Source organism: Sinohyriopsis cumingii, chromosome 2 (assembly GCF_028554795.1).
Source record: "Sinohyriopsis cumingii isolate HCF-2022 chromosome 2, ASM2855479v2, whole genome shotgun sequence".
NCBI lineage: Eukaryota > Metazoa > Mollusca > Bivalvia > Unionida > Unionidae > Sinohyriopsis > Sinohyriopsis cumingii.
Window position 1 is genome coordinate 152,379,899 of NC_142962.1, and position 25,371 is coordinate 152,405,269.

The 25,371-nt window shown below is 35.5% G+C and overlaps 1 protein-coding gene across 3 annotated transcripts in view; it reads left to right on the forward strand.

Moving 5' to 3' along the window:
- Positions 1 to 25,371, forward strand: part of LOC149806102 (small G protein signaling modulator 3 homolog) — a 105,385-nt gene that overhangs the window by 26,164 nt on the left and 53,850 nt on the right. For all 3 annotated transcript variants that reach the window (XM_089950996.1, XM_089950994.1, XM_089950995.1), the window contains exons 6-9: positions 162 to 296; positions 4,799 to 4,915; positions 9,194 to 9,272; positions 17,898 to 18,043. In XM_089950996.1, the coding sequence (XP_089807122.1) occupies positions 162 to 296; positions 4,799 to 4,915; positions 9,194 to 9,272; positions 17,898 to 18,043 (477 nt within the window). The remainder of the gene's footprint in view (positions 1 to 161; positions 297 to 4,798; positions 4,916 to 9,193; positions 9,273 to 17,897; positions 18,044 to 25,371) is intronic.

The window sequence follows — 25,371 nt, forward strand, 5'->3', positions numbered from 1 at the left end:
CAACCAGAGTGCATTCTTTACATTTTACTGAGTAAAGGGGGATTTGGTATGGGACATTAGAGAGGAAGATGAGTGAGTAGAGATTTGTTATATCAACAGTTCTAATTGTAATAAGCAGACACACTTATTGTCAGTGCTGATAAGATTTCTTTGGGTTGCAGGATGTGTTGAGAACAATGCCAAGCAATGCCTGCTTCTGTAACATTCACAGCACAGGAATTCCAAGGTTACGGAGAATTCTAAGAGGCCTGGCTTGGCTCTACCCAGATATCGGGTATTGTCAAGGAACAGGAGTGGTAAGAAAAATTAGTATTTTTTCACATGGTCAGAGTAATATTCTTAATTATCCATATGTGTATTGGTGTCTCAGTTGTTTTGGCAACCTTGTGTGTGTGTGTGTGTGTGTGTGTGTGATGCTACACCCTTTTGCGACGCAAGTATGGTCATGGCTACTGTTAAATTGTTTGAATTTTGTTTTATTGTTACTAATTACCTTATTGTATCTGACTTTTGACTCTTGTCTGTTTTTAACCAATTAAGATGAGATTTCACAATTATATTGACTCTTGTCATACTTTGTTCCCAAAAATTAATTTGGCAGCCAGATTCATGTGAATATTAATATAAAAACGTTTAAAGGAGATACAAAATATAATTATTTAATGTACCAGAAAGTGTGACATTGTTCACTTTGGATTTGTGATTGCTTCAGTTTTAGTGTAATTCTTCCCTAGTCTTCTTGCCAACTGTTGTTTTTATCTGACTTTTTTCTTTGGAAAACTATACTATAGAATGTCAGCCAAGAAGACTATTTGAAGCTACTCTCTTATTTTTAAAAATTAAGCTAGCAGTTTTACTAACTCGAAAATGCTTAACACATAATAACCTGGTATTTCTAGTCACATCAATTTTGTTAAGTTTTATTTGTTAAGGTCCTCAGATGAGTGATGGAGGATGATATTGAAAGATGGTTGTTGCTGCTAGCATTTTGTTTTCATTGTAATTAGGGTCTAGGCTACACCTATTTTCTTTTTAAGGTCTTATATGTGACAACACACCAGAACATAATATAGTTAGAAAGCACATGTTGTAAGGAACTGATGTATTGTCTGTAGCACAGAACCCGGTGTAATCATTCAGTTATAAACTTTTGATAAGTCAGGGATTTTCATACATTATTTGTCTTGTGTTTTTGGTTATAGGTTCTTCAAACAATTAGTCCATAGATCAAGATGTTGGATGAGTTTGATAATGAGCATGGATCTAGTCAGGTCAAGCATGCCTTTATCTTTATATAAAGAATGTTTATTTGAATCTAGCCAGGTCAAGCATGCCTTTATCTTTATATAAAGAATGTTTATTTGAATCTAGTCAGGTCAAGCATGCCTTTATCTTTATATAAAGAATGTAGACCAATACAAAATAAAGTTTGAGAGACAGTTTATGTACAGTTGTGTTCTTACAAGACTACAATTGTTTGCTTAATGAAAAAGATAACTGTTGAGTTGTGGAAAGAAGTGAACAATATCGGGCTCACTTGAGCCTCTTGATGATAGGGAAATAGTCATGTCTATAAGTGAATCATGTCTGATAAAATATTGACTTGAGAAATGTATTAGTAGTACAGGATTAATTACTCTTAGGAAAGACTTTAGCATTCTTAGATGGCAGGAAGTCATGATTTGTCAAAGTTGTTGAAAATTCTGTTAAATTGCTTAATGAATAAACAATTGTTTATTAGAAAATATTTATTGAATATGTGCAGTATTAAAAAAATTGATATGTTAGTGTTGGCATTACTTGTAATCAACCTTTATAGCAGATATGGCAAATTGCAAAGGCGGTTTTTTGTTGGTCATATATTTTATGCACTTGCTAGTAAATATGTTTGATGTTGTTTTGGATGCATATATTTAGAGCACTTTACACCCATGATTATCCATACCCTATTGTCCAAACAACTGATTTACATACATTTACGTCCATGAATATCCATACCCTATTGTCCAAACAACTGATTTACATACATTTATGCCCATGAATATCCATACCCTATTGTCCAAACAACTGATTTACATACATTTATGCCCATGATTATCCATACCCTAATGTCCAAACAACTGATTTACATACATTTATGCCCATGAATATCCATACCCTAATGTCCAAACAACTGATTTACATACATTTACTTCCATGAATATCCATACCCTAATGTCCAAACAACTGATTTACATACATTTACTTCCATGAATATCCATACCCTATTGTCAAAACAACTGATTTACATACATTTATGCCCATGAATATCCATACCCTAATGTCCAAACAACTGATTTACATACATTTACTTCCATGAATATCCATACCCTAATGTCCAAACAACTGATTTACATACATTTACTTCCATGAATATCCATACCCTATTGTCCAAACAACTGATTTACATACATTTACTTCCATGAATATCAATACCCTATTGTCCAAACAACTGATTTACATACATTTACTTCCATGAATATCCATACCCTAATGTCCAAACAACTGATTTGCATACATTTACTTCCATGAATATCCATACCCTGTTGTCCAAACAACTGATTTACGTAACATTTACGCCCATGAATATCCATACCCTATTGTCCAAACAACTGATATACATACATTTATGCCCATGAATATCCATACCCTATTGTCCAAACAACTGATTTACATACATTTATGCCTATGATTATCCATACCCTATTGTCCAAACAACTGATTTACATTCATTTATGCCCATGAATATCCATACCCTATTGTCCAAACAACTGATTTACATACATTTATGCCCATGATTATCCATACCCTAATGTCCAGACAACTGATTTACATACATTTACTTCCATGAATATCCATACCCTATTGTCCAAGCAACTGATTTACAGTGGAGCCTCGTTAATCCGGACACATTCGTTCCCAGCGAATATGTTCGGATTAATGAGTTTTCCGGATAATTGAATCATGCACATTTTTTATTTTACGATATCATCACACCGTATATATGTACATGTATATGCTAGCTTTAAATGTAATGTACTGTATATTCAATAATGGTTGAAATAAATTAATGAATACATCTATTAATTTGTGTTTATTTTACATTATTATAACATGTGCTTGTACGTACATATACAGTAAATAGAAGTTTAGACAATTAACACATCGAACACATCACACTATGTTCATGTACATGTATGTACTGTACATACATTTATTATGTCAATTTCCTGAAGAAGTCTGTAACCTTTGTTTGCCTGGATTCTTTGAAGCCCTATACTGTCCACAGCTTAAAAATGTCAACTGTATTTGCACAGCAAACAATAAACTGTGATTGTTACATACAATTGGTAAACAACAAAGAGGCTTAATGACACTTTTAATTTATTTACCATATGTTATGTCAAAAAGCGTGGACTATTTGATCCCAGTGTGTTTATTTAATTATTAACACCCCCGTCAGCGACTAGCTAAAACAGACATTGTTTGTACAATCGCTGGTTACAATATGGTCACGGTACTTAGTTATTGATAGTGGCCATAGATTCTCAAGGGCTTCACTACTGTGTTTTATGTACTATTCTTCTGATTGTATTTTCACATATGATTTATCGAATTTTCTTATTTTTGGACAGATTATTTCCGGATTATCAAGACACGTTTTAATGTAATTTTACACTTTGGTCCCCGATTTTGATTTCCGGATCCGGAATGCGGATTTCGTGATTAACGGAGCAAATTAACGTTTAGGAATTCCGTTCCCATTGAATTATGTCGGATAGCGAGGTTTCCGGATAAACGGAGTCCGGATTAACGAGGCTCCACTGTACATACATTTATGCCCATGAATATCCATACCCTATTGTCCAAACAACTGATTTACATACATTTACGCTCATGAATATCCATACCCTATTGTCCAAACAACTGAATTACATACATTTATGCCCATGATTATCCATAGCCTGTTGTCCAAACAACTGATTTACATACATTTACTTCCATGAATATCCATACCCTATTGTCCAAACAACTGATTTACATAATATTTATGCCCATGAATATCCATACCCTATTGTCCAAACAACTGATTTACATACATTTATGCCCATGATTATCCATACCCTGTTGTCCAAACAACTGATTTACATACATTTACGCCCATGAATATCCATACCCTGTTGTCCAAACAACTGATTTACATACATTTACGCTCATGATTATCCATACCCTGTTGTCCAAACAACTGATTTACATACATTTACTTCCATGATTATCCATACCCTATTGTCCAAACAACTGATTTACATACATTTACGCCCATGATTATCCATACCCTGTTGTCCAAACAACTGATTTACATACATTTACGCCCATGAACATCCATACCCTATTGTCCAAACAACTGATTTACATACATTTACGCCCATGAATATCAATACCCTGTTGTCCAAACAACTGATTTACATACATTTATGACATGTTTTCCCAAACTGATCATGATGTGCCTCTTTAGAACCCTTCTTTGAGCTTTGAAACTTTGATCTTTTGAACCTTGTTCATGCCTACTGGTAAGTTCCTATGATGAAGGTTTTATTTTACCAGTCTTATCTTTGTTATATAGATAAATTCAACTAAATTGATTGAATTAGTAGCTGTGCTATCTTACCTAAGTTGCTAGATAAATAAATCTTTCTATTTGTTGTAGCATGTATATTAAATACAATAAAAGTGTCTGATGCCAAGTTTGTCTTTATAGATTGCAGCCTCATTACTGTTATTTCTGGAGGAGGAGGACACATTCTGGATGATGTGCTCAATTATAGAAGACCTTCTCCCAGCATCCTATTACTCCAGCACACTCATTGGCATACAGGTAATTGGGATACTCTAGGCTATTGCTTTTTATATGTAAATAACTTAATTATGATGGTCATCATTATTGTTATTTTATTATCTCAACTGTATTAGCAGAAAATGATAGTTTGAATTATTTGGGCAGCAAAAACATTATCTTTGTCATTGTTACAAAATTTGGTACGGTCCTATGCTCAGGATTTTGGATGTTGTGTAATTTAAATCATAGCACTGTTCGCGGGTGTGAAACTGTATTCTTCAGAAACTTCGATATCTCCAAGAACTGCAGACATGTATCAAAATATTGTAACAGTTGCATTGTCCAGAATTCATGGATGCACACATTCACAGTGCACTGTAAGTTTAACTTTGAGTACCTAAAAATATCATGGTGTGTTTACTGTGTGCACATACGAAAAATGACAGATTTATTTACAGAATTAATTTTTAACTCCAACATTTAAATGAAACTAGAACAGTACTTTTATGTAGGTTTGAATCATAAAATATTCCAATCACATACTCAATCCATTAATCATTTAAGTGTTGATAATACTTTGACTGGTGATTAGATTATATTCCATAATGGCACCAAATGACATATTTTTGTATCAGCGAAGTATTTAGAAAACCAGTCTGTTCCATTAAACGTGTAAACTGACAGAGGATTACTAAAAGCTGAGGATTCATGATTAGTAAACAGTCACCTGAAAATTTCTAGAGGTCAAGCTTACAAGTTTTAAGAGACTGCAGACATTGTAGCAATATGACTAAAATTGTTAAAGCTACATAAAAAAAATCCAAAAATACACACAACCAAAACAGTCACCAACTTGAAATCTTGTTCTTGCTATACTCTCTGCATAGATGGCCATATTAGCATGGGTTTTTCACCAGATATCTTTTTGGTTCTGAATAAAAATGGTACAACATGGACCTTCATAATAGCTATCATTGTGGTCATCTTGAAAATCTCATCACTGGTCCCCTTCCTCTTTAATGACACTGCTTTGGTAGTCTAGTGGTTAGAGCATCTGCCTCAGATGGGGGAGGTCCTGGGTTTGAATCCTGGCCAAGTCATACCAGAGACTTATAAAAATGAACTTAAGGTGCTCAGCATTAAGAGGTTAGTGTTAGGACTGGTCAGCTTGGTGTCAGGATAATGTGACTGGGTGGGACATTATGCTACATGTCTGCAGTATGATGCCCCAGTGCTAGACATAGCTATAAACTGCCACACTGCAGAAATCATGGTGATATGACTGAAAATTTTTTAAAGCTACAGTAACGATCCAAATCACACACACACACCTTCCTTAATGGATGGTCATTTTGACATTGTGTTTTCATTCAGAGACTTGTTTTGATATCAAGTTGGACCTAGATCAAAATGGTTCTGATCAGACATCCAGTATGTCTGTCATGGTGGTCAGCTGTAAGTTCTTTTAATTGCTAAATACTCCTGATTGGGGGATCTTATGGACATGGAGTATTCACTGAAAGAAGTCTTGTTCTGTCTAGTTTCTCTTAAATGAAAAGGGTACCAATCTGACCTCCATTTTTAATGCCATGGAGGCCATCTTGAAAATCTTGTTATCACTAATCCTGTATTGATAGTGGTAATAACATGGTGTTTGCACTTTTCTTATGATATATAATTGGTCATATATGAAAATTATGCTCACCAGACTCAGTATGGCTATTATTATAGCTGTCTAGAAAATCTTACTCTACTTCAGAACTGAATATCATATAGACATGATTTTCACTTAATGAGTTCTTATGCCATCCTGTATGAACCTGGTGCTGGTCTAACATCCAGCATGACTACCATGGCAGCTAGCTTACAAATCCTTTAATTTCTCTTATGGAAGTTATGATTGTATCGACATGGGGTTTTCACTAAAACACTTATCACTTTATGTAGTTGGGCTGAAATAAAAATGATGCCAATATGGCCTCCAAAAATTTGAGAAATGTCGTAAGAGTTCATTATCCTGAATGGATAGTCATACTTATAAATAAAAAAAAAAAAACAACAAAAAGTGTTTCTTTCATGCAAGATATATCTGTGTCTATTAAAATGACAATTATTTACTTTGAAAATGGCTGCCTTGATGGCCGTTATTAATAATCTTTATATAGTTACCTGTTCTGAACAGATTGTCTTATCAGTATGGGTTTTTTCGTAAGAAAATACATTGTCAATAAATAGTTGTTTCTGAACGAAAATGGTTAGCATATTCAAAACTCGTAACTTAAAAACTTTTGGAAAAATTTGAGGTGTAACATTTAGCATCAATTCTGTATCACATTTTGCAGGATGGAAATTTGCATTCATTAAATAAATACTGTTTAAATCAAGGTATGTCAGGAGCTTGAAAATCTTGTAAAAATAAAATTGTGTTTATAGAATCTTTGCAGACCAAATAAGTCTAAGTTAAAAAAAGGAAAAAGTACAACCATTTTCAAACACATTATGAATATACAAATCTTAATTAAGCAGGAGCTTGTACAAACATCATGACCAACGAGTTGAAAATGTCCAGAGAGGTATATTGCACAGAATTTGACATTTATTGTCATAAATTAAAATGCTTGATTTCTATAATAAGATTATAGCTCCTTCAAGTTATTAATCCAACTTTTGGGTGATTTTTGTGATATGCTGACATACATGCAGTAGGACTAAATGTCTATAATCTGTTCCAAAGAATAGCCAGCACATACTAGCAGAAGCTTCATTTAGAAGCAGGGTCATTTCAAGGCATTATTTGAAAACAAGGATCAACGAAGGAAGCAAGAAGTATTGTGCATCTTGAAGCTAATTTACTTTTTACAGATTTTGACATTTTGATCAGTATTAATATATTTTATGCTCAATCCTTGGTAATTTTGATATCTTATTCCTGGAGTTCACAAGAATAAAAGTATGAAACATTCCCCTTGTGCCAAATGTGTTCATTACAAATCCTGACCTATAGTGTCCTGATGAGTACAAGTTGTTTTACAGCTTTCCTTTAGCATCTCAGACTCGACAGGTATTTCATTTTAGATTGCTAAGAATTGTGTTTCAGAAGTAGGCTGTCTGACAGTACTTTTTGGGTGAACTTTTTCATTTTCATGTCCATTGTCCCGAGTGACCATCCCTCAGCACATGTTTGCTATCACTATTTCTTCTAAACAACTTAAAGGACTGCCATGAAACTTTTATCACAAGATCTAGATGGTTGTGATTGAAAATATTCCTGCTCAGACATCCAATTTGGCCATCACAGCAATCTTGAAAATGTAGGTATCGCAACTCCTTCTGAATGGAAAGTCATATTGACATCCTATTGTCACCAGAATTCTTTTAATATCTAGTTGTTTAAAAATGAAAATGTTCCTGCTCAGACATCCAATATGGTCACCACAGCAGCCATTTTGAAAACGTTGTTATTGCTAATCCTCTCAAGTAGATGGTCATATCAGTATGGGATTTTCATTTCAGTGTTTACTCTTATGTCTAGTTGGTGTTAAATGAATATGATGCTGCTCTAATGTGCAGTATAGTCTCCATGGCAGCAGTCTGGAAAATCTTGTTATTGCGTCTCCTCCTGAATGGAAAGTCATATCAACACGTGGCTTTCAAAAGAAGACTTCTTATGATGTCTGGTTGTTTCTAAATAAAAATGGTTCTATATGGACATCCAATATAGCCACCAGCAGTGCCGTCTTGTAATCACTTGTCTGGAATGGGTGGTCATATCAACATAGGGTTTTTGCTGAAAGGCTTTATATGATGTCTAGTTGATAAATAGTGCTGATCTGATGTCAAATATGGCCACTACCACAGATATCTTAAAAATCTTTTTATTGCTACTCCAACAGCATGGAGTTTTCACCAAGACTTCCTGTGAATATGTAGTTGGTCCTAAATAAAAATTGTGCCAATATGTTATCCAGTATGGTCACCACACAGCTATCTTGAAAATCCTATCAATGCTAATTTTAGTTATAAAGTCATTATAACGCTATTTGAAGTGCAAGGAAAACAAATAGTACACCTTTGCTTCTCAGGGTTTTATTTATAATAGTCAGGGTTTTATTTTCAAGGTCAAGTTGTTGATAATTTTTTTCTCCAATTTTACTCTTGACGTTGTTTGAGATAGGACTATGAAACTTAATTATTGTCTCCCCAATAACCATACAATTGTGTCTTAAAGGTCATTGGAAGATTTAATTATTGCAAACTTTTGTGATCTTACCACTGTAGGTAGAGACAGATATTCATTAAATTAACTTCTTTTTACAGGCTGACCAGAGAGTTTTAAGACAGCTCCTAATTAGTTACCTTCCTGACACAGATCTGGTTCTCAAAGAACATGATATAGGTAAGAAATGTGTGTTTCCATTGTATCATAAAATAATACAGAAGAAAATTATTTCTTTTTTAAATATATTCCTCAGTCACATTAACAGTAGGAAGTTAGCTGTGCTACCTCTCAAATTTCAGATGTGGGAGATCGCTGGTTCAAACCCCAGCCGAGTCATACCAGAGACTTATAAAAATGCTGCTGACAGCTGCCTCGCTTTTGCACATCATTAAGAGGTTAGTGCTAGGACTGGTTGGCCTGGTGTCAGGATAATGTGAATGAGTGGGACATGATGCTACATGTCTGAGGCATGATGCCTTAGTGCTAGTCATCACTATAAACTCACACTGCAGACATTGTAGCAATATAACTGAAAAATTGTTACATTAAAAATCCAGATCACACACATACGCACATGCATACTTACAAGCACACCCACACCCCTCGAATTTAGCTCTCCTCGAATGATGAAAATTTACTCTATCCAGTCATTATGGACAGTGGGAAGAAACTCTTTCATAGTACCTTCTCTTACCATTTACTAGGTGGCTACCTATATGCTGGATATTAATAATCTTTCTCTCTCTCTCTCTCTCTCTCTCTCTCTGGATGGATGGATGGATGGACAGAAAATGAAGAAATAACATAATTTTGTGCCACTGTTTTCATGCTGTTGCTGACACAATGTTCTGTGACTCATGTGCAGCTCACATATTGTATGTTTTATAATTTTTTTTGAAAATTATGCATAATCATTACTTGAAAACTTATGCTCAAGAACTTGAGTAATTTATAAGTATCCTATCAGAAAATTGCTTTCATTTTATGCCAATTTCGATTATGCCATAACTTCATTAATTCATCTGCCATGTAAATCGAGTGTCACCTGTGTTTGTGTATCTGTATTTATTTATCTTCCTAAGCATTTGTGCAATACATTTTATGAATTTTTTTAAGCTGTAGGGAATGTATTTGATGGAGAAAGTCAGTTTTGTTTGTAAATTGCATTTCCATGAAAATAATGGCTCGATGATATTGATATTAATATCAAACCCACAAATGCAAGCAGCATCATTAATGCATCACTTCACTTAAACTTGTAAGAATTCAGTCAATGGTAGCCACAATGCAGTGGTAAGGGGAGGTAATGGTAAGAGTTTCTTCCCTTTGTTTATACACTATGCATATAGAGGACTTGCGGTACTAATTCGGTTTTCATAGTAAACCTATGCAAACACCATGATATTAAAAATTCAATAACTTAGAATTTTTGTCTTCTCAAGATCAAACCTATATTTATCAATATAGATGAATCCTGTATCACAGTTTCTATGCAGAGAAAACCAAATGAGCCTTGGCATTTTCTGGATCTGTGAGTGTTTGAAACATGTGCTTGCAATTCTGCACCAAACTGTCGGGTGCTCATTTCATTAACAAGTGTTCCGAACTTATATCTTTAAAGGACTGAAATTCCGTCAATAAAACAATGTATCTATTTTTTCAGTTACAACTAAGACAAGCTCTCGGAAGATTCTTTAAAAAAAAGATATTTTTCATTATCAACTAATCCTGGCCTGCCAGACCCATATATACTATTTTATCCTTCACCCATTTCCAGACTGGTTCACATTTTTCCATACAATTAGTACCATGAGTCCTATATCTATATAGATGGGGAAAAACACAATTTTCATCTTTCGGGGAGAGATTGATTTGAAAGGTAGGTGAACTTATTTTGTAATGTTAATGATTGGGTAATTTTTCTCTGGAAACAGAAATTTTAATTTCGACTAAAATTGATTAATTTAAAATGAAAAGAAGACATTTTTGCATGCTTGATTCAGTGAATTGTCCTGCAAGAAGTAATACAGGATTTTGGTATGGGTAGAAAATTTCACATTTCCAAAATTTGTTACCTTAGTGTTTATTCTTTATGAGATCAAAATCTTAAATTTCATGGATTATCATTCATAATTTTAAGGGACATATAATAAAGTTATACAAATATCTAATTTGATAAATAGTTCTTGAGACAAGGACTGTAGTTCTGTCTGGAACAAATGTATTCATGTAACTGGAAGTGATTTCTCTGAATGAAGTTATGTTGTTTAGCTATTTTAATTACATGTCAAAAAACCCACAAAGGCAGCATCCTTAATGTGCACTCTTTTACACATACACAGATGTTCTTTCGTAATTATATTTGTCTCTGTCTCTGTCTCAAGTCCAGTAAGTGTTTATAAAAGGACATTTTTCACCTCAGCAAAAAACTTAAAACCGCTCAAAAAGACTATCAACAAATTTGGTCCCATGATTTTTTGGTTTTGATGGAATTCATTTGAAACTCCTCAAAACTGAAACCTTAGCATATCAGAATCCCCTCAAGACTGAAATGTTGGAGTCACAACTTTTCCTTCTCAGATATCTTCATTTTTATTTTGGCAAATGGAAACCCATGAACTAAGAATACTGATATTTCAATCACAAATTTTAATTTTATTCTTGTCCCCCTTCCAAAACAAAACAAACCAAAACTCACTTCAAAAATTGGAAATGCATATTAGCTGCTAAACTCCTGACAAATACATGAACAGATTAATTATGGTTATTAAGTACTGTAGTATGCTTATCTTTGAGATATAGCAGAAAATATCCCAAGGGCATGTGAGGTTAAAATAATACTTGACACGTACATCAACACTGATTAGGATAACAATAGGCTAATCTGAAGTCTTTGCATCATACAAAAGAGCAAGCATTTGAGGCAAATTATTAATAACTAAATGCTTATAGGTAAACCATTTAAGAAGGATCATGCTTATCTGCTCAGTATCTTATTGTATACATGGTCAATAGAACATTGTTTGTTTATTGTTTTAATTAAATATATGGAGCTCTATTAACCAGGCAATTGGTCTCACTTTTGTTACATTGCTGATGGAGTCAGACAAAAAGCAGTATTCTAAAAGCCATTTTTGCTAAATTGGTTTTAAATGGAGAGAAATCATTATGGACATGTATTTAAGTAGACATCATTATCATATGTTTTCACTCATATGTCAAGATGTCAGTATAGCGCCGTAGTATTAAACTATACTTGAAGACTGAAATTAGACTGATCAGTGAGTACTCTACTTTAGCAGAGCTTATACTGACAAGACTAGGAGAAACATTTACTGTTTTAAATATTCTAAAGAAAATGGAATTCAGCAAGAATGAATTTGAAAACAACTGTGATACAAATAAGTGTCATTTCAACAATGCCTGCAGATTTGACAAATGAAAAGATCACATGCAGCAAATATTTACCTAATGCTTGGACCAGAAACATATCCCTGTAATATATAATCTCTCTCATTACATAGTGATTAGAAAAAAAGACATTTTTTTCATATTTGCACAAAAAAACTTAGTAAACTGAATTGTGGGTTGGTCTCAAGAGTATTTGGTTGTGAGGGATTGCACTTCATGTAACACACAACACACAAACACACACACACTCGAGTAAAATGTGGAATAAACTGTGAAGTCATGATTACATATTTTTCTTAATTTTGAATTTTTTCAGTAGTGCATTAGGGGATAAAAGATAAAAGACTTGTTTTAGGATTTGAAGTTATTAATGGTGATTTTATCATCATCACAAATATCCATTTTACTGGTTCTGCTAATGTGTCATTGGTGATACTCAGTTTGCTGCAGTAAAGTCACCATCAATGTCATCAAATACAATTCTTCAAGTGTTCAGCACAGCCTCTGTAAATATGAACATATCTCTTCATCTTGTTCCTGGGTAATGCTATAATTTTGAGCATTCCAGTTTTTATGGATTTCACATTTGTTGCAGACCCAGTGAACATACAGTATTCATTTATTGAAACATTATTGTCACATCCCAGAGCCACAATTTGAAGTGCCTATGAAAAAGTCATTTTTGCAAAACCACAAAAACTCACCCACAAAAATATATGAATTCATTAAAAAAATATATACATTTTAAAATAAAAATAGTTACCTCTGGATTGTAATTTTATACAATGGTTTAATCAGTAAAACTTTTGTGAATGTGAAAATTGTGCACTAAAAAAATTATGTCATTACTGATGGCTTCACAGTAGTGGTTAAAGTTTATGTAATCATTAAAATGGTTTTATTGGAATGTAATAAAAAGTTTCTGGCATCAAAGCATTCTGACTTTTCTAGCTGCTTATTTCCTGAGAATGTGTCAAAAATATGACTAAGGTACATATACATTTTATAAGTTTAGGGTGTTTTATGTAGTTCAAGGGGTAGAAAAATAGGCCTTGCTACATTAATTGAAGGTACAAGTTGAACAGTTATCTTTTGCCTTGTATAACTGTCAGAGCTATCACAAATGATTAATCTTTTGGTAAATAATAGATGTGGCATGTATCAACTCAGATAGAAAAAGAACTTGATGTCACACGTCATTCAGTTTGATACTCCTCGAAATTCTTACTTTCCACGCTGTTTATCCTGTATATGTGTAAGTTTTAAAAGGATGTCCAGTTTCCTAAATTTACCATTCTGTATTAATACTATAATCAGCATGGTCATGGATGTGCTTGTCTTTCTCTGATTGCATGCAGTTGCTCTACATTCAATTGAAATTGATTCAGAGAGATTAGCAAAACAATACTCCACAACACCATAGTCAAATTGATCTCTTTCACTATAAATAATCATCAGCTGCACTCCTATTTTCATGCCATTTTATCAATTAGAAACTGGACATCTGTATTAATCACTTATTCCATAACTATTTATTTCACCATTCAAAAACATGTTTTTATCAAACTATGCATTTGGTTCATCAGGGGTCATCACAGGTTCAAGGGTCAAAAGGTTAAATATAAAAATCATTTATCTACCATAAAGGTTCAGTTGTTCATTACAAACGAGACTTTGCTAAATTTTCAAATTTTATTCAGATCTAGAATTTCATCCAGATTTATAATGTCACTGGTCAACAGTCACTGGGTTCATATGCTGTTTGTCTTCTCTTAGGCAGTTATGGCCATTGTTCTTTTTAGCTTGTCCATACAGCAAAAGATTAATAATTAAACAGCCCTATATCAAGTGTGATCCCAGTCATGTATATCACAGATGAATACACATACCAACATTCGAGTATTGCACCTTGGATCACAGGGCTCAGGAAAGCCACTCATCCTGACAAGGTAAAAATTGGTTGGGCTTAGTACAGCTTTACATTGTACCTGTCCCTTGGCCAAGCAGATGCAGATTCTTACCTCGGGTACAAGTCTGAGTGTATTTTATACCTATAACAAGAGTCAAAGTTCATCATTGCTCAACATTTGGTATTTTAATTATAAACAAACTTTGCCTACTTGTCAGTGTAGAACATGTCACAAAGGAAACAATTTCATCTTTTACATAGTTACACACTGTAAGATTGATATTAAAATGGGTAAATATTTGGAATATATTATGTTACATGCCTCTGTGTATGATTATCTAAAGAGTCATGTATAAGAACACAATATTTTCATGGTTTTGACCCATTTTAGTATCATGCTGTGGCTGTTTAGTAAAGCGTTCGCAGTGTAATGAAGTGGATTGCATTGAGTATAATGAGAACAGGGACAAGTAAATCTTGCACCTCACTTGTTCTGGGGACAAGTAAATCTTGCACCTCACTTGTCCTGGGGACAAGTGCGAGTGTTGGCAAAAACATTCCTGAGCCCTGGATTACAAAGGTGGGAGATAATATGCCCCTCTGTCCTCCAAATTTGCGGGATACACAATTTCAAAGGAATGAGGAAATATTCTAGGTAGTTCTTTATACACTATCAGCAATAGAAAAAATGATAATCTTATTTCCCTTCACAGTCCACTACCTTAACTTTGTCATTTGCGCTGCACTTTATCTTTTCCTTTGACACATGAGTGTTATTAATGTTTTATCAAGTGACCATAAAATACATTTACACATTTTAATATCTTGTTCACTTGAAAATAGCTACACTGACGTTTTCCATTATTGATCTTGTTCTCATTTAACCTCGGTGTTGATTAATTATCTGCCAGTTTTAATCATTCACATTTTTTCTTAATTAGTTTTCATTCAAACTAATAGTCCATTGATTATTGACAAATTAAGTATTTCTGCCAAGATTTTCACCACAGTAAATTAGTTCCTTTTTGTCATTAATTCAAACTTGAGAACATGTTAGACTAGTGGCCATCAGTGAATTTGTAGACTAGTGGCCATCAGTGAGTTTGTGGACTAGTGGCCATCAGTGAGTTTGTAGTCTAGTGGCCATCATTAAGTTTGCAGACTAGTGTGGCAATCATTGAGTTTGTGGACTCGTGTGGCCATCATTGAGTTTGTGGACTAGTGGCCATCACTGAGTTTGTAGACTAGTGGCCATCAGTGAGTTTGTGGACTAGTGGCCATCAGTGAGTTTGCAGACTAGTGTCGCCATCATTGAGTTTGTGGACTAGTGTGGCCATCAGTGAGTTTGTGGACTAGTGGCCATCAGTGAGTTTGTAGACTAGTGGCCATCAGTGAGTCTGTAGACTAGTGGCCATCAGTGAGTTTGGACTAGTGTGGCCATCATTGAGTTTGTGGACTAGTGGCCATCATTGAGTTTGTGGACTAGTGGCCATCAGTGAGTTTGTAGACTAGTGACCATCAGTGAGCTTATAGACTAGTGGAATTCAATGAGTTTGTAGACTAGTGGCCATCAATGAGTTTGTGGACTAGTGGCCATCAGTGAGTTTGCAGACTAGTGTCACCATCAGTGAGTTTGTGGACTAGTGGCCATCAGTGAGTTTGTAGACTAGTGGCCATCAGTGAGTTTGTAGACTTGTGGCCATCAGTGAGTTTGCAGACTAGTGTGGCCATCATTGAGTTTGTGGACTAGTGGCCATCAGTGAGTTTGTGGACTAGTGGCCATCAGTGAGTTTGTAGACTAGTGGCCATCAGTGAGCTTGTAGACTAGTGGAATTCAATGAGTTTGTAGACTAGTGGAAATCAATGAGTTTGTAGACTAATGGCCATCAGTGAGTTTGAGGACTAGTGGCCATCATTGAATTTGTAGACTAGTGGAAATCGGTGAATTTGTGTGTGTGTGTGTGTGTGATTTGGATTTTTAACATAGCTTTTAACAATTTTTCAGTCATATTGCTATGATGTCTGCAGTGTGGCACTGACAGTTTATAGTGATGTCTAGCACTGGGGCATGATGCCGCAGACATGTAGCATGATGTCCCACCCAGTCACATTATCCTGACAACAGGCTGACCAGTCCTAACACTAACCTCTTAATGCTGAGTGCCAAGCGAGGTAGCTGTTAGTACCATTTTTTGTAAGTCTTTGGTATGACTCGTCGGGGATCCAACCTGTGACCTCCCACATCCAAGGCGAATGCTTTAACCGCTAGGCCACCGGAGCAGTCCAGTGAATTTATAGAATATTGGGCATCGGTGAGTTTGTAGACTAGTGGCCATCAGTGAGTTTGTAGACTAGTGGCCATCAGTGAGTTTGTGGACTGGTGGCCATCAGTGAATTTGTAGACTAGTGACCATCAGTTGAGTTTGTAGACTAGTGACCATGAGTTGAGTTTGTAGAATACCGACCATTAGTTTAGTTTGTAGACTAGTGGCCATCACTTGAGTTTGTAGACTAGTGACCATCAGTTGAGTTTGTAGACTAGTGATCATCAGTTGAGTTTGTAGACTAGTGACCATCAGTTGAGTTTGTAGACTAGTGACCATCAGTTTAGTTTGTAGACTAGTGACCATGAGTTGAGTTTGTAGAATAGCGACCATTAGTTTAGTTTGTAGACTAGTGGCCATCACTTGAGTTTGTAGACTAGTGACCATCAGTTGAGTTTGTAGACTAGTGATCATCAGTTGAGTTTGTAGACTAGTGACCATCAGTTGAGTTTGTAGACTAGTGACCATCAGTTTAGTTTGTAGACTAGTGACCATGAGTTGAGTTTGTAGAATAGCGACCATCACTTGAGTTTGTAGACTAGTGGCCATCACTTGAGTTTGTAGACTAGTGGCCATCAGTTGAGTTTGTAGACTAGTGACCATCAGTTGAGTTTGTAGACTAGTGGTCATCACTTGAGTTTGTAGACTAGTGACCATCAGTTTAGTTTGTAGACTAGTGGCCATCACTTAAGTTTGTAGAATAGCGACCATCAGTTTAGTTTGTAGACTAGTGGCCATCACTTGAGTTTGTAGACTGGTGACCATCAGTTGAGTTTGCACAGAAAGCTAGGATTTTAGTGACTTTGGACCAAAAAAATTTGAGAACCCACAATCCCCAACTGAATGTGCAACACTAGTATTCCTCATATATATTCATTACAACCTTTGATATGGTTGCCTCTCTCTCGTATCCAGTCAGGATCTGATTTCTCTAATTTGTATTTACATCCATTTGGTGGTGAAGGGAAGGTTGACCTGTATGCTGTGATTAAGATGCTACATGTACCTAAAGACAGAAATTCTCAAGTTAAAGAAAAAATTGATTAAAAGATGTGTCATGTTTTCTTTTCAATTAGGGCATGCATACTATTAAATAGTAACTAAGACTTAAGAAATGCTGATATTTATTCTTAACACTGCATGTCATGCATGTTTCAGAATTATCCCTTATTAGCTTGCATTGGTTCCTCACCCTGTTTGCAAGTGTAGTACACATGAAGGTTCTACTCCGCATTTGGGACTTGTTCTTTTATGAAGGATCGACAGTCCTGTTCCAGATGACCCTAGGCATGCTTAAAATGAAGGTACTTTTACTCATACAGTAACATACATAACACACCTAACATGAGCATTTAAGTGGTTGCTTTCTTTGATTCATTATGATAAGAGTTATACATGCATATCTCGGGTATATTGATTGAATAGTTTGATGTTCAGTCCTTGTTAAAATGCCCAGATTGGTTACAATCTGTTTTGTTGTTGTATTGCATTTGTCATTGTATCGATTTAGGCCTTTTTTGGGGCATGAGTCATCTTTATTGTTAGGCTATACACAACATCTACTGATAGAAGGATAGAAGAGAAATGGGAAAGGTGTTCTACTTTATATGACTCATTTTCTCCAATATTCTGTAGTTACTAACAAATATTAATTTCAGATTTCCTTACTGAAAAAAGTATAACAATTATTAATGTAAGATTAACTTACTGGAAAAAGTATTGATATTGCAGTATTATACCATATTCCTTTCTCTCTTGAATTCATAGTTATATGCATACCACATTCACTTTTCTACCTCCAAAATCCAGTTCATCTTTCTTATCTGTACATAATGCAGACTTCAAAAAAGGCACCTGAGGGAAGTAAATCTTCTTGTATGCTATAATAATTACCTCCCCTTGCCACCTTTAGCTGCTTTGCGTGTATCAGATGTTCTGCAGAGTTAGCTTTTGCTGCAATACTGTATGAAATGTATGATTTATACATCTCAGACAATTCAGTTTTACCAACTTTTCTTAGTGATCCATCTGTGAAGTTGGTGCCATTTGAGAGCTTTTGTACTGTTACATTATGTGGTAACATTTCTTTTTTCTTTGCTCAATATTGTTTTATTTTCCATGTTTGTTGTAGACTTTTTGCCAACTTTTAAGTCACATGTTCCAGGTGTTATGGTTTGGCTTGTGAATCCTGATGTGTATTTTATGGATTTTTTTTTTCAGGTGCCTTTCCTTGATGAGTTGCAACTATTTGGTGAATTTCACTTGTTTATTTTATTATCTTTATAGTCATTTTAGGTGAAACGATGGTAATAGAATTATACCAAATGTAATTGCTTAAATTCTGTGTTACATGCATGGGATATGTCTTGCTTGCAACAACTGTACATCTTTAAAGTCCTTCAGTGTCTGCATCTTGGGTCTAGGGAGACTTAGATCGACAAAGAGTAAAGTTCAAAATCGAAGTCATCCTGAAATTGAACACTTGAGCTTAAAACCTAAATCAATCAATCAATCTGTGCACAACATCACTGGGGATTCTGTGATGGCCCCACCCACCCTTGGTTAAGACTATATTGATGGTGACCATCTCTTCAGTTAGTTTGAAATTGGAAGGATGGGACAATGGAATACCTTACAATCACTCCTATATCTGCATAATTTTGAGAACTGGCTTCTGACAATTTTATTTATTGACTTTCTTGACAACTCTCATCAGCAGATTATGATGATATGGGAGAATGTACTTCCTTAATTTGGCAGCCCCCTGGGTGTATGCTACACCCCATGCATACAGGGCCTTAGTTCCTGTAAGACCAGGTGCATGGTGTTAATGATCTTGGTGGCTTCTACCATCCACAAAACTTGTACCATCTTGCTATCAACTGGCCTATCCAGTCTTTTTTTATTAACTAAGACCAGAGATTGATGATTTTGGAGTGTCAGGACACAGACATCTTCATGTTTAATGACAGGTTGCAGCAATCCATCTGTCTGGTCCAGCCAACCTTCTGATTCTTCACATTTTGTCTGATACCTATAATCTAATGAATATGATTTGACAGGTCCCTCCTTTTTGGCTTTACCATTGTATAGGTGTCACACCATGCATGTGGGGGATATTGTATCATCCCTTTCATTGGGTATTTTTTACATAATGGCATCCCAAATGAGGATAACCCTACTTGTGATGGTGGAGACAGCCTTGAAACTGAATTCCAGTCTGATAATGGAATATGGATGGAGTTCAGTTTCATGTCGTTGGCCAAGTGCCTCCTTCTGCTTTCATTCAGTGAAGCACTCCAGTTTAAGGTTTGTGTCGATGCTGATGAGGATGTTGGATACTCCTCATTCTAGCTTCTCCCACAGTCACTGAAAATTTCAAATGTTGATGGGTGTCTGTCAGGCGTCTGGGATTCAGGACTCATGTTATTCAAAGGTTGGGGATAGGCAAAGGTGGGCTTCTTTCTCTCTACCTAGATTGCCTCTGAAACTGATGGCCCAACTGGAGATTATGATTTGTACAGATGCAAATTTGTTCATTTGGGATTGATTTTTTCTTCCTAACTTCACAACTGCCAGTTGCATGCAGAATCTGGTAGAGAGGAACTTTCATGTCGGCCTCCTTTTGATGAACAGTGTTCTCGATGCTTCCTGTGCCTGGAAGAACCTGGTCCACAGATGGATGATCTAAATAATCTCCAAAAATTCTATGGTGGACAGTTATCTCCTTGAAGATGAGGGGTTAAAACAAGTCACTGGAACCATGCTTATAGGAGTTTCTACGTTGGTGCTTCCAGTAGCATATCTCTATGCGGATTCTTCACATTCTGGGCATGATATGCATCCAGTCTGACTTTCTGTCAAGTAGAGGTCAGCTCCTGAACATCGAGTGGTCTCTTAATCTAGTCATTTTCACCAGGTTTGTGGGACCATGTGATAGTAGGCTCCTTTGCAATGTGGTGGAACTGCAAAATGCCCATCTCTCCATTCCTGAACTCTGAGACCTGGGCCATTGATACCTTGGGAAGGGTTTTGGGTTTTGTCTTTCCTCCACACATTGTTTGACCCAGAGTACCTTCAGTTCCTATTGGATGGGTTGTCCTGATGTTGGATCCTGATTTCTTTGCCAGGAAAAGGTTGCTGCAGGTTCCAAAGCCCTTCATAGTCAATGAAAATATAGACAATTGTTCTCACCTGATCAATATGTCAGGGGAGATGAGCTTGCAGGATCTATTTTGCATGCTCAGGTGCTATCATAGGCACACGGAAAGTAGTTTGGGGGGGCCTGGCAATGGCATCTCTTTGTCAAGGTCGGAAAACGGGATATAACCTCTCAAGCACTGGCCTTATGGTTCAAGTATATCACTGTATTCTGAGATCACGCTGGATCAGGTATATCTCATGTACATCTCCAGTCATGAGATTCTAGCAGTTTCTGCAACACTTGCTCTTAAATGCATGATTTTGATTTGAAATATTGTGGATGCATTCAAGCAGAATATACAGATCACTTTGTCCAGTTTCTACCTATGTGATCTGACTTTTGCAGAGAGGAGAATTAAATCTCAAGGAACTCATTCATGATGTTTGCCCAGATGATAACAGCACCCTGTTGATGACAGCAGGACAGTTTATTGTTTATATCAGGTACATAATTTGCTTGGAAGCTTTTCTTGGCAATGAAACACTCTCGTTCTCAGACCTATAGGGGTTAACCTCATAGTATGGTGTCAGTATCCAGTTTCCTGGTTGTGCTGCCTGTGCTAGAGAGTGGTTTGTTTTTTCTTGTGGATGCAGTCATATTGTACCGTAAAGGGTGACTAAGGTAGAGGCTGTTTGTTAATGGATTTCCTACTTGTCTTATCTAATCTCCAAACATTAATGTAATTGTATAATGTATTGACAGAGAATTTTTTTATCTCAAATTATATAGCTTCCCAGAAGATTTACTTTCCTTGTATGATATTGCTTTGAAGTCTATAAAGACTTCACTGGGTTCAGAAGGTTGTTTTCTTGACATTAATATGGTCAGGTAAGTATTCTCAGAAAAACTTAATTTACAATAAACGATTTTCTTTCCTATCTCACTTGGAATATGAAGGGTGTTTATTTGACTTTTATCTGCAGAGTGCATGATCTAATGATGTTGTCCATCCATCCAGCTGTCCAGCATCAGTCCAGTTTTCCATCTGTCCATCAGTCTTACCATTTCCTTCAATATGTACCAAAGTTTGTTGATGGCTTGCACTTTGGGATAAAGGAGAATCCTAATGATTTCTTGGTCAAAAGGTCAACGTTATAGGTAACTGTGACTGAATATAAGAAAATAGTTTACACACAGTAGCTTGAATTGCCCACCATTTACAGTTACCAAACTCTCTGGATCATTTTCACATGGGCAAAGGAAAAAGCCTGGCAATTTTTGGTTTAAAAGTTCCATAGTCAAAGTTGCTGTGACTGAAAAGAAGAAAAAAATTTTTGCACAGAAATTTATGTTGGTAACATTATGCCTTCAACAACATTTTGGGTAACTTTTGACTTTCATGTTGTGGAAGGAAAATGTCTGACAAAAGGTGAATAACTTACACTTGGGGTAGTTAAGAAACCTGTTGATTCAGGGATCTAAAGGTCCAAGATCTCAGCCATGGGAAGAAATCTAATAAGAAGAAAATGCTTTCTGCACATTAAGATGAGTTAAGACCACATATCTTGACCAAAGGTCAAGCTCATTGAGACCCAATAGGCAACCATACCCTACTAATATCAGCATAGAGGACTTTAAACACATGACCATCATATAATTATTTGTGGTACATTTGTTCCCATGTTTTTAAAATATATCAGCAAAAAATATCCCTATCATGTTATACATGATTATGTTACTCCCACTCCAATTATCATCACACATTTTATGCACTCAGCTGCATGAATGTGTTTACAGTAAGATCAGAAATTCTTAATGATGAATAGTCTCTTTTACAGTAAGGATTAACACCTCATCAGCTGAATTTATGCCTTGGTCAGTTTATGTAGGCAATTTGCACATTTGTTGGTGTCATAATTCAAATAATCCCTTGTAATGGTAAAATTTAATAGGGTGTACATTTATTACGACTGATTTTTTATTGTTAATTGAATAGTATGTTATTATGAATGTGATTGTAACATGAGTTGACTATTTTGTGAATGCGCTTATTTTTGTGGATATCTATTTTTGGGGTTCCTTGGACTTTAGAAGAGATTCATTTCTTTTCACAGAAGGATCATCGTTTGTTGCATATTTTGATTCATGGTTTGTAGTAAGCACAAAATCCAAGAAAATTGATACCATGCGAAAATAATAAATTCACAGTATTTGTCCTCTTTTCTATTCATTTTTTTTTTATATTTTGGTCAGAGTATGAAAAATTATTGCTTTTAGGTACTGAACTTTTATGAGAAATAATGGGATCAGATCCAAAAATGCTCTTCTGCCGCATGATACTTACCAACTGTATTAACATATAAAATAAACTGATAATTGTTTACTCATTTTGTTCATACACACTACTGTTCCATTTATTAATAATAATAGTAATAATAATAATAATGTGGACTTAGTACAGAACCTAATCTTGAGAAGCTCTATGTGCATCACAATATTAGTTAGACATAAAACATATACGACAAGATTACAAAAACAGACATTAAAATTACACTGTAAAAGCATGCTGATAATAATTAAGGAAGTACACATTATTAAGTCTTTAAGTCTGGTCTTGTAGTCCAAATAGGTGAGTTTTAAGAGCACTCTTGAATGAGATCACAATGTCCTTGTGTCTAAGATCTAGGGCAATTCATTCCACAGAGTTGGGCCCTTGTAGGCAAAAGAATGTTGTCTGTATGACTTCATTTTAACAGTGGGAACAGTGAGAGTATGAGTGTTAGAAGAGAAGTGTAAGTCTCTGGAAACTTGCAAATGGAGCTCCAGATATGCAGTCTTGCATATGTTCATGACATGTTGGTGTAATGAGTACTGTTGAGTGTGACACATAAGTTTTGTACTGACTGTGAATTTAGTATTGGTATTGCTGATACTTATAGTTTGAGGTAAAGGAACCGAATGAGAAGTTTTTGCATGGTGAACAGGATGGCTTCACTTGTATCATCATTCATCTGCAGCTTGTTACATGTCATCCATGACTTTATATTGGAAATGCACATCTCTACGCCCTTGATAGTAACCTCCACTTCTGTTGGGCAGCAAGATTTGAATATTTGTGTGTTAGCAACATACACTTGGTGAAATGCCAGATGTCAATCTATGACACTTAAGTGTGGATGAGTGTATAGAATAAAGTGAAGTGAACACAGCCAATAGCAGAGCTTTGTGGAACACCAAAACATAGATCATCTGTGCTGGAATTTTTTCCATTTATGGACACAGTTTGTGTCCTATTGACTAAGTAGGACTTGAACCATAGTAAGGCAGTATCATGAATGCAAATACATGCTGGTGTAATAACACATCATCATCTAATGTGTCAACTACCGCAGACAAGTCAAGGAATGTGAGGACTGTAATTTTTCCACTATCCAATGCAGAGGGAAGGTCATTAACTACTCTCAGAAAGGCAGAGGTGATCTGATGCAAGTTTGTGGGACACCAATGAAGACAGTAGAATATTATCATGAGGTCCATGAAGAATCCGCTCTTAACTTTGACCATGTTTATTTGTGACTAACTGTTTGAGTTTGAAAATAGAAATAGAATCTAGGATTTTTTTCGTGCTACTTATTTCCAGGACAGTCAAAGTGAAAGTTGAAATCTCCAAGAATAATCATGTTGCCATGTATCAGACTTTTTTCTCTTCAGGAGATTAGGAGACGGATCCAGAAAGAGAGATTCAGTGAGCTTTTTTTTTATCAGGAGGAGGGTGGTAGATTCAGAAAAAATGGACGGACCTTTGTTACATTGTGAGTGAGGTTTGGTCCAGTTCAAGCGATGTGTTGGTTGAAATAATAATGTGTGTTGTGAGTGAGGTTTGAACCAGTTCAAGCGATGTGTTGGTTGAAATAATAATGTGTGTTGTGAGTGAGGTTTGGACCAGTTCAAGCGATGTGTTGGTTGAAATAATAATGTGTGTCTTCGCATGATCAGTAATAAATCATGAATTGATAATAATTCTTCTTTTCATCCATTTCATTGGCAGGTGGTTAAGGTGCGAAAGTTACATGCAAGTTATGTTCCTACAACAGCTTTAACCTCATAAATTCAATCACAACAAACTAAAAGAACAAAACAGATCTTTGTGATTTTTTTGCATTTGTTTGTGTGTGTGTGATAAACAATAACAAGGGCTTTGTTGAGTTATACTCTCCTAACACCTCAGAATAAACACTAATTCCTTTTTTAATTATATTCAGACCCCTTGTAACTTAATGCCACCGCATGGCTATGTAGAATTGGTACATACTAATTAAGTATGCTGAAGTCAGAAGTGGGGGGAAATTATGCTGTTAGTAACAAAATATAAAGGGTGAAAGAGGTTTGCCATTCATTATAAATATAAATGGTTTTAAAAAAATGCATTTGACAGCCAATGCCAGTATTACAAAAGAAACTGAAAACACATATATACTGCTTCCTCAT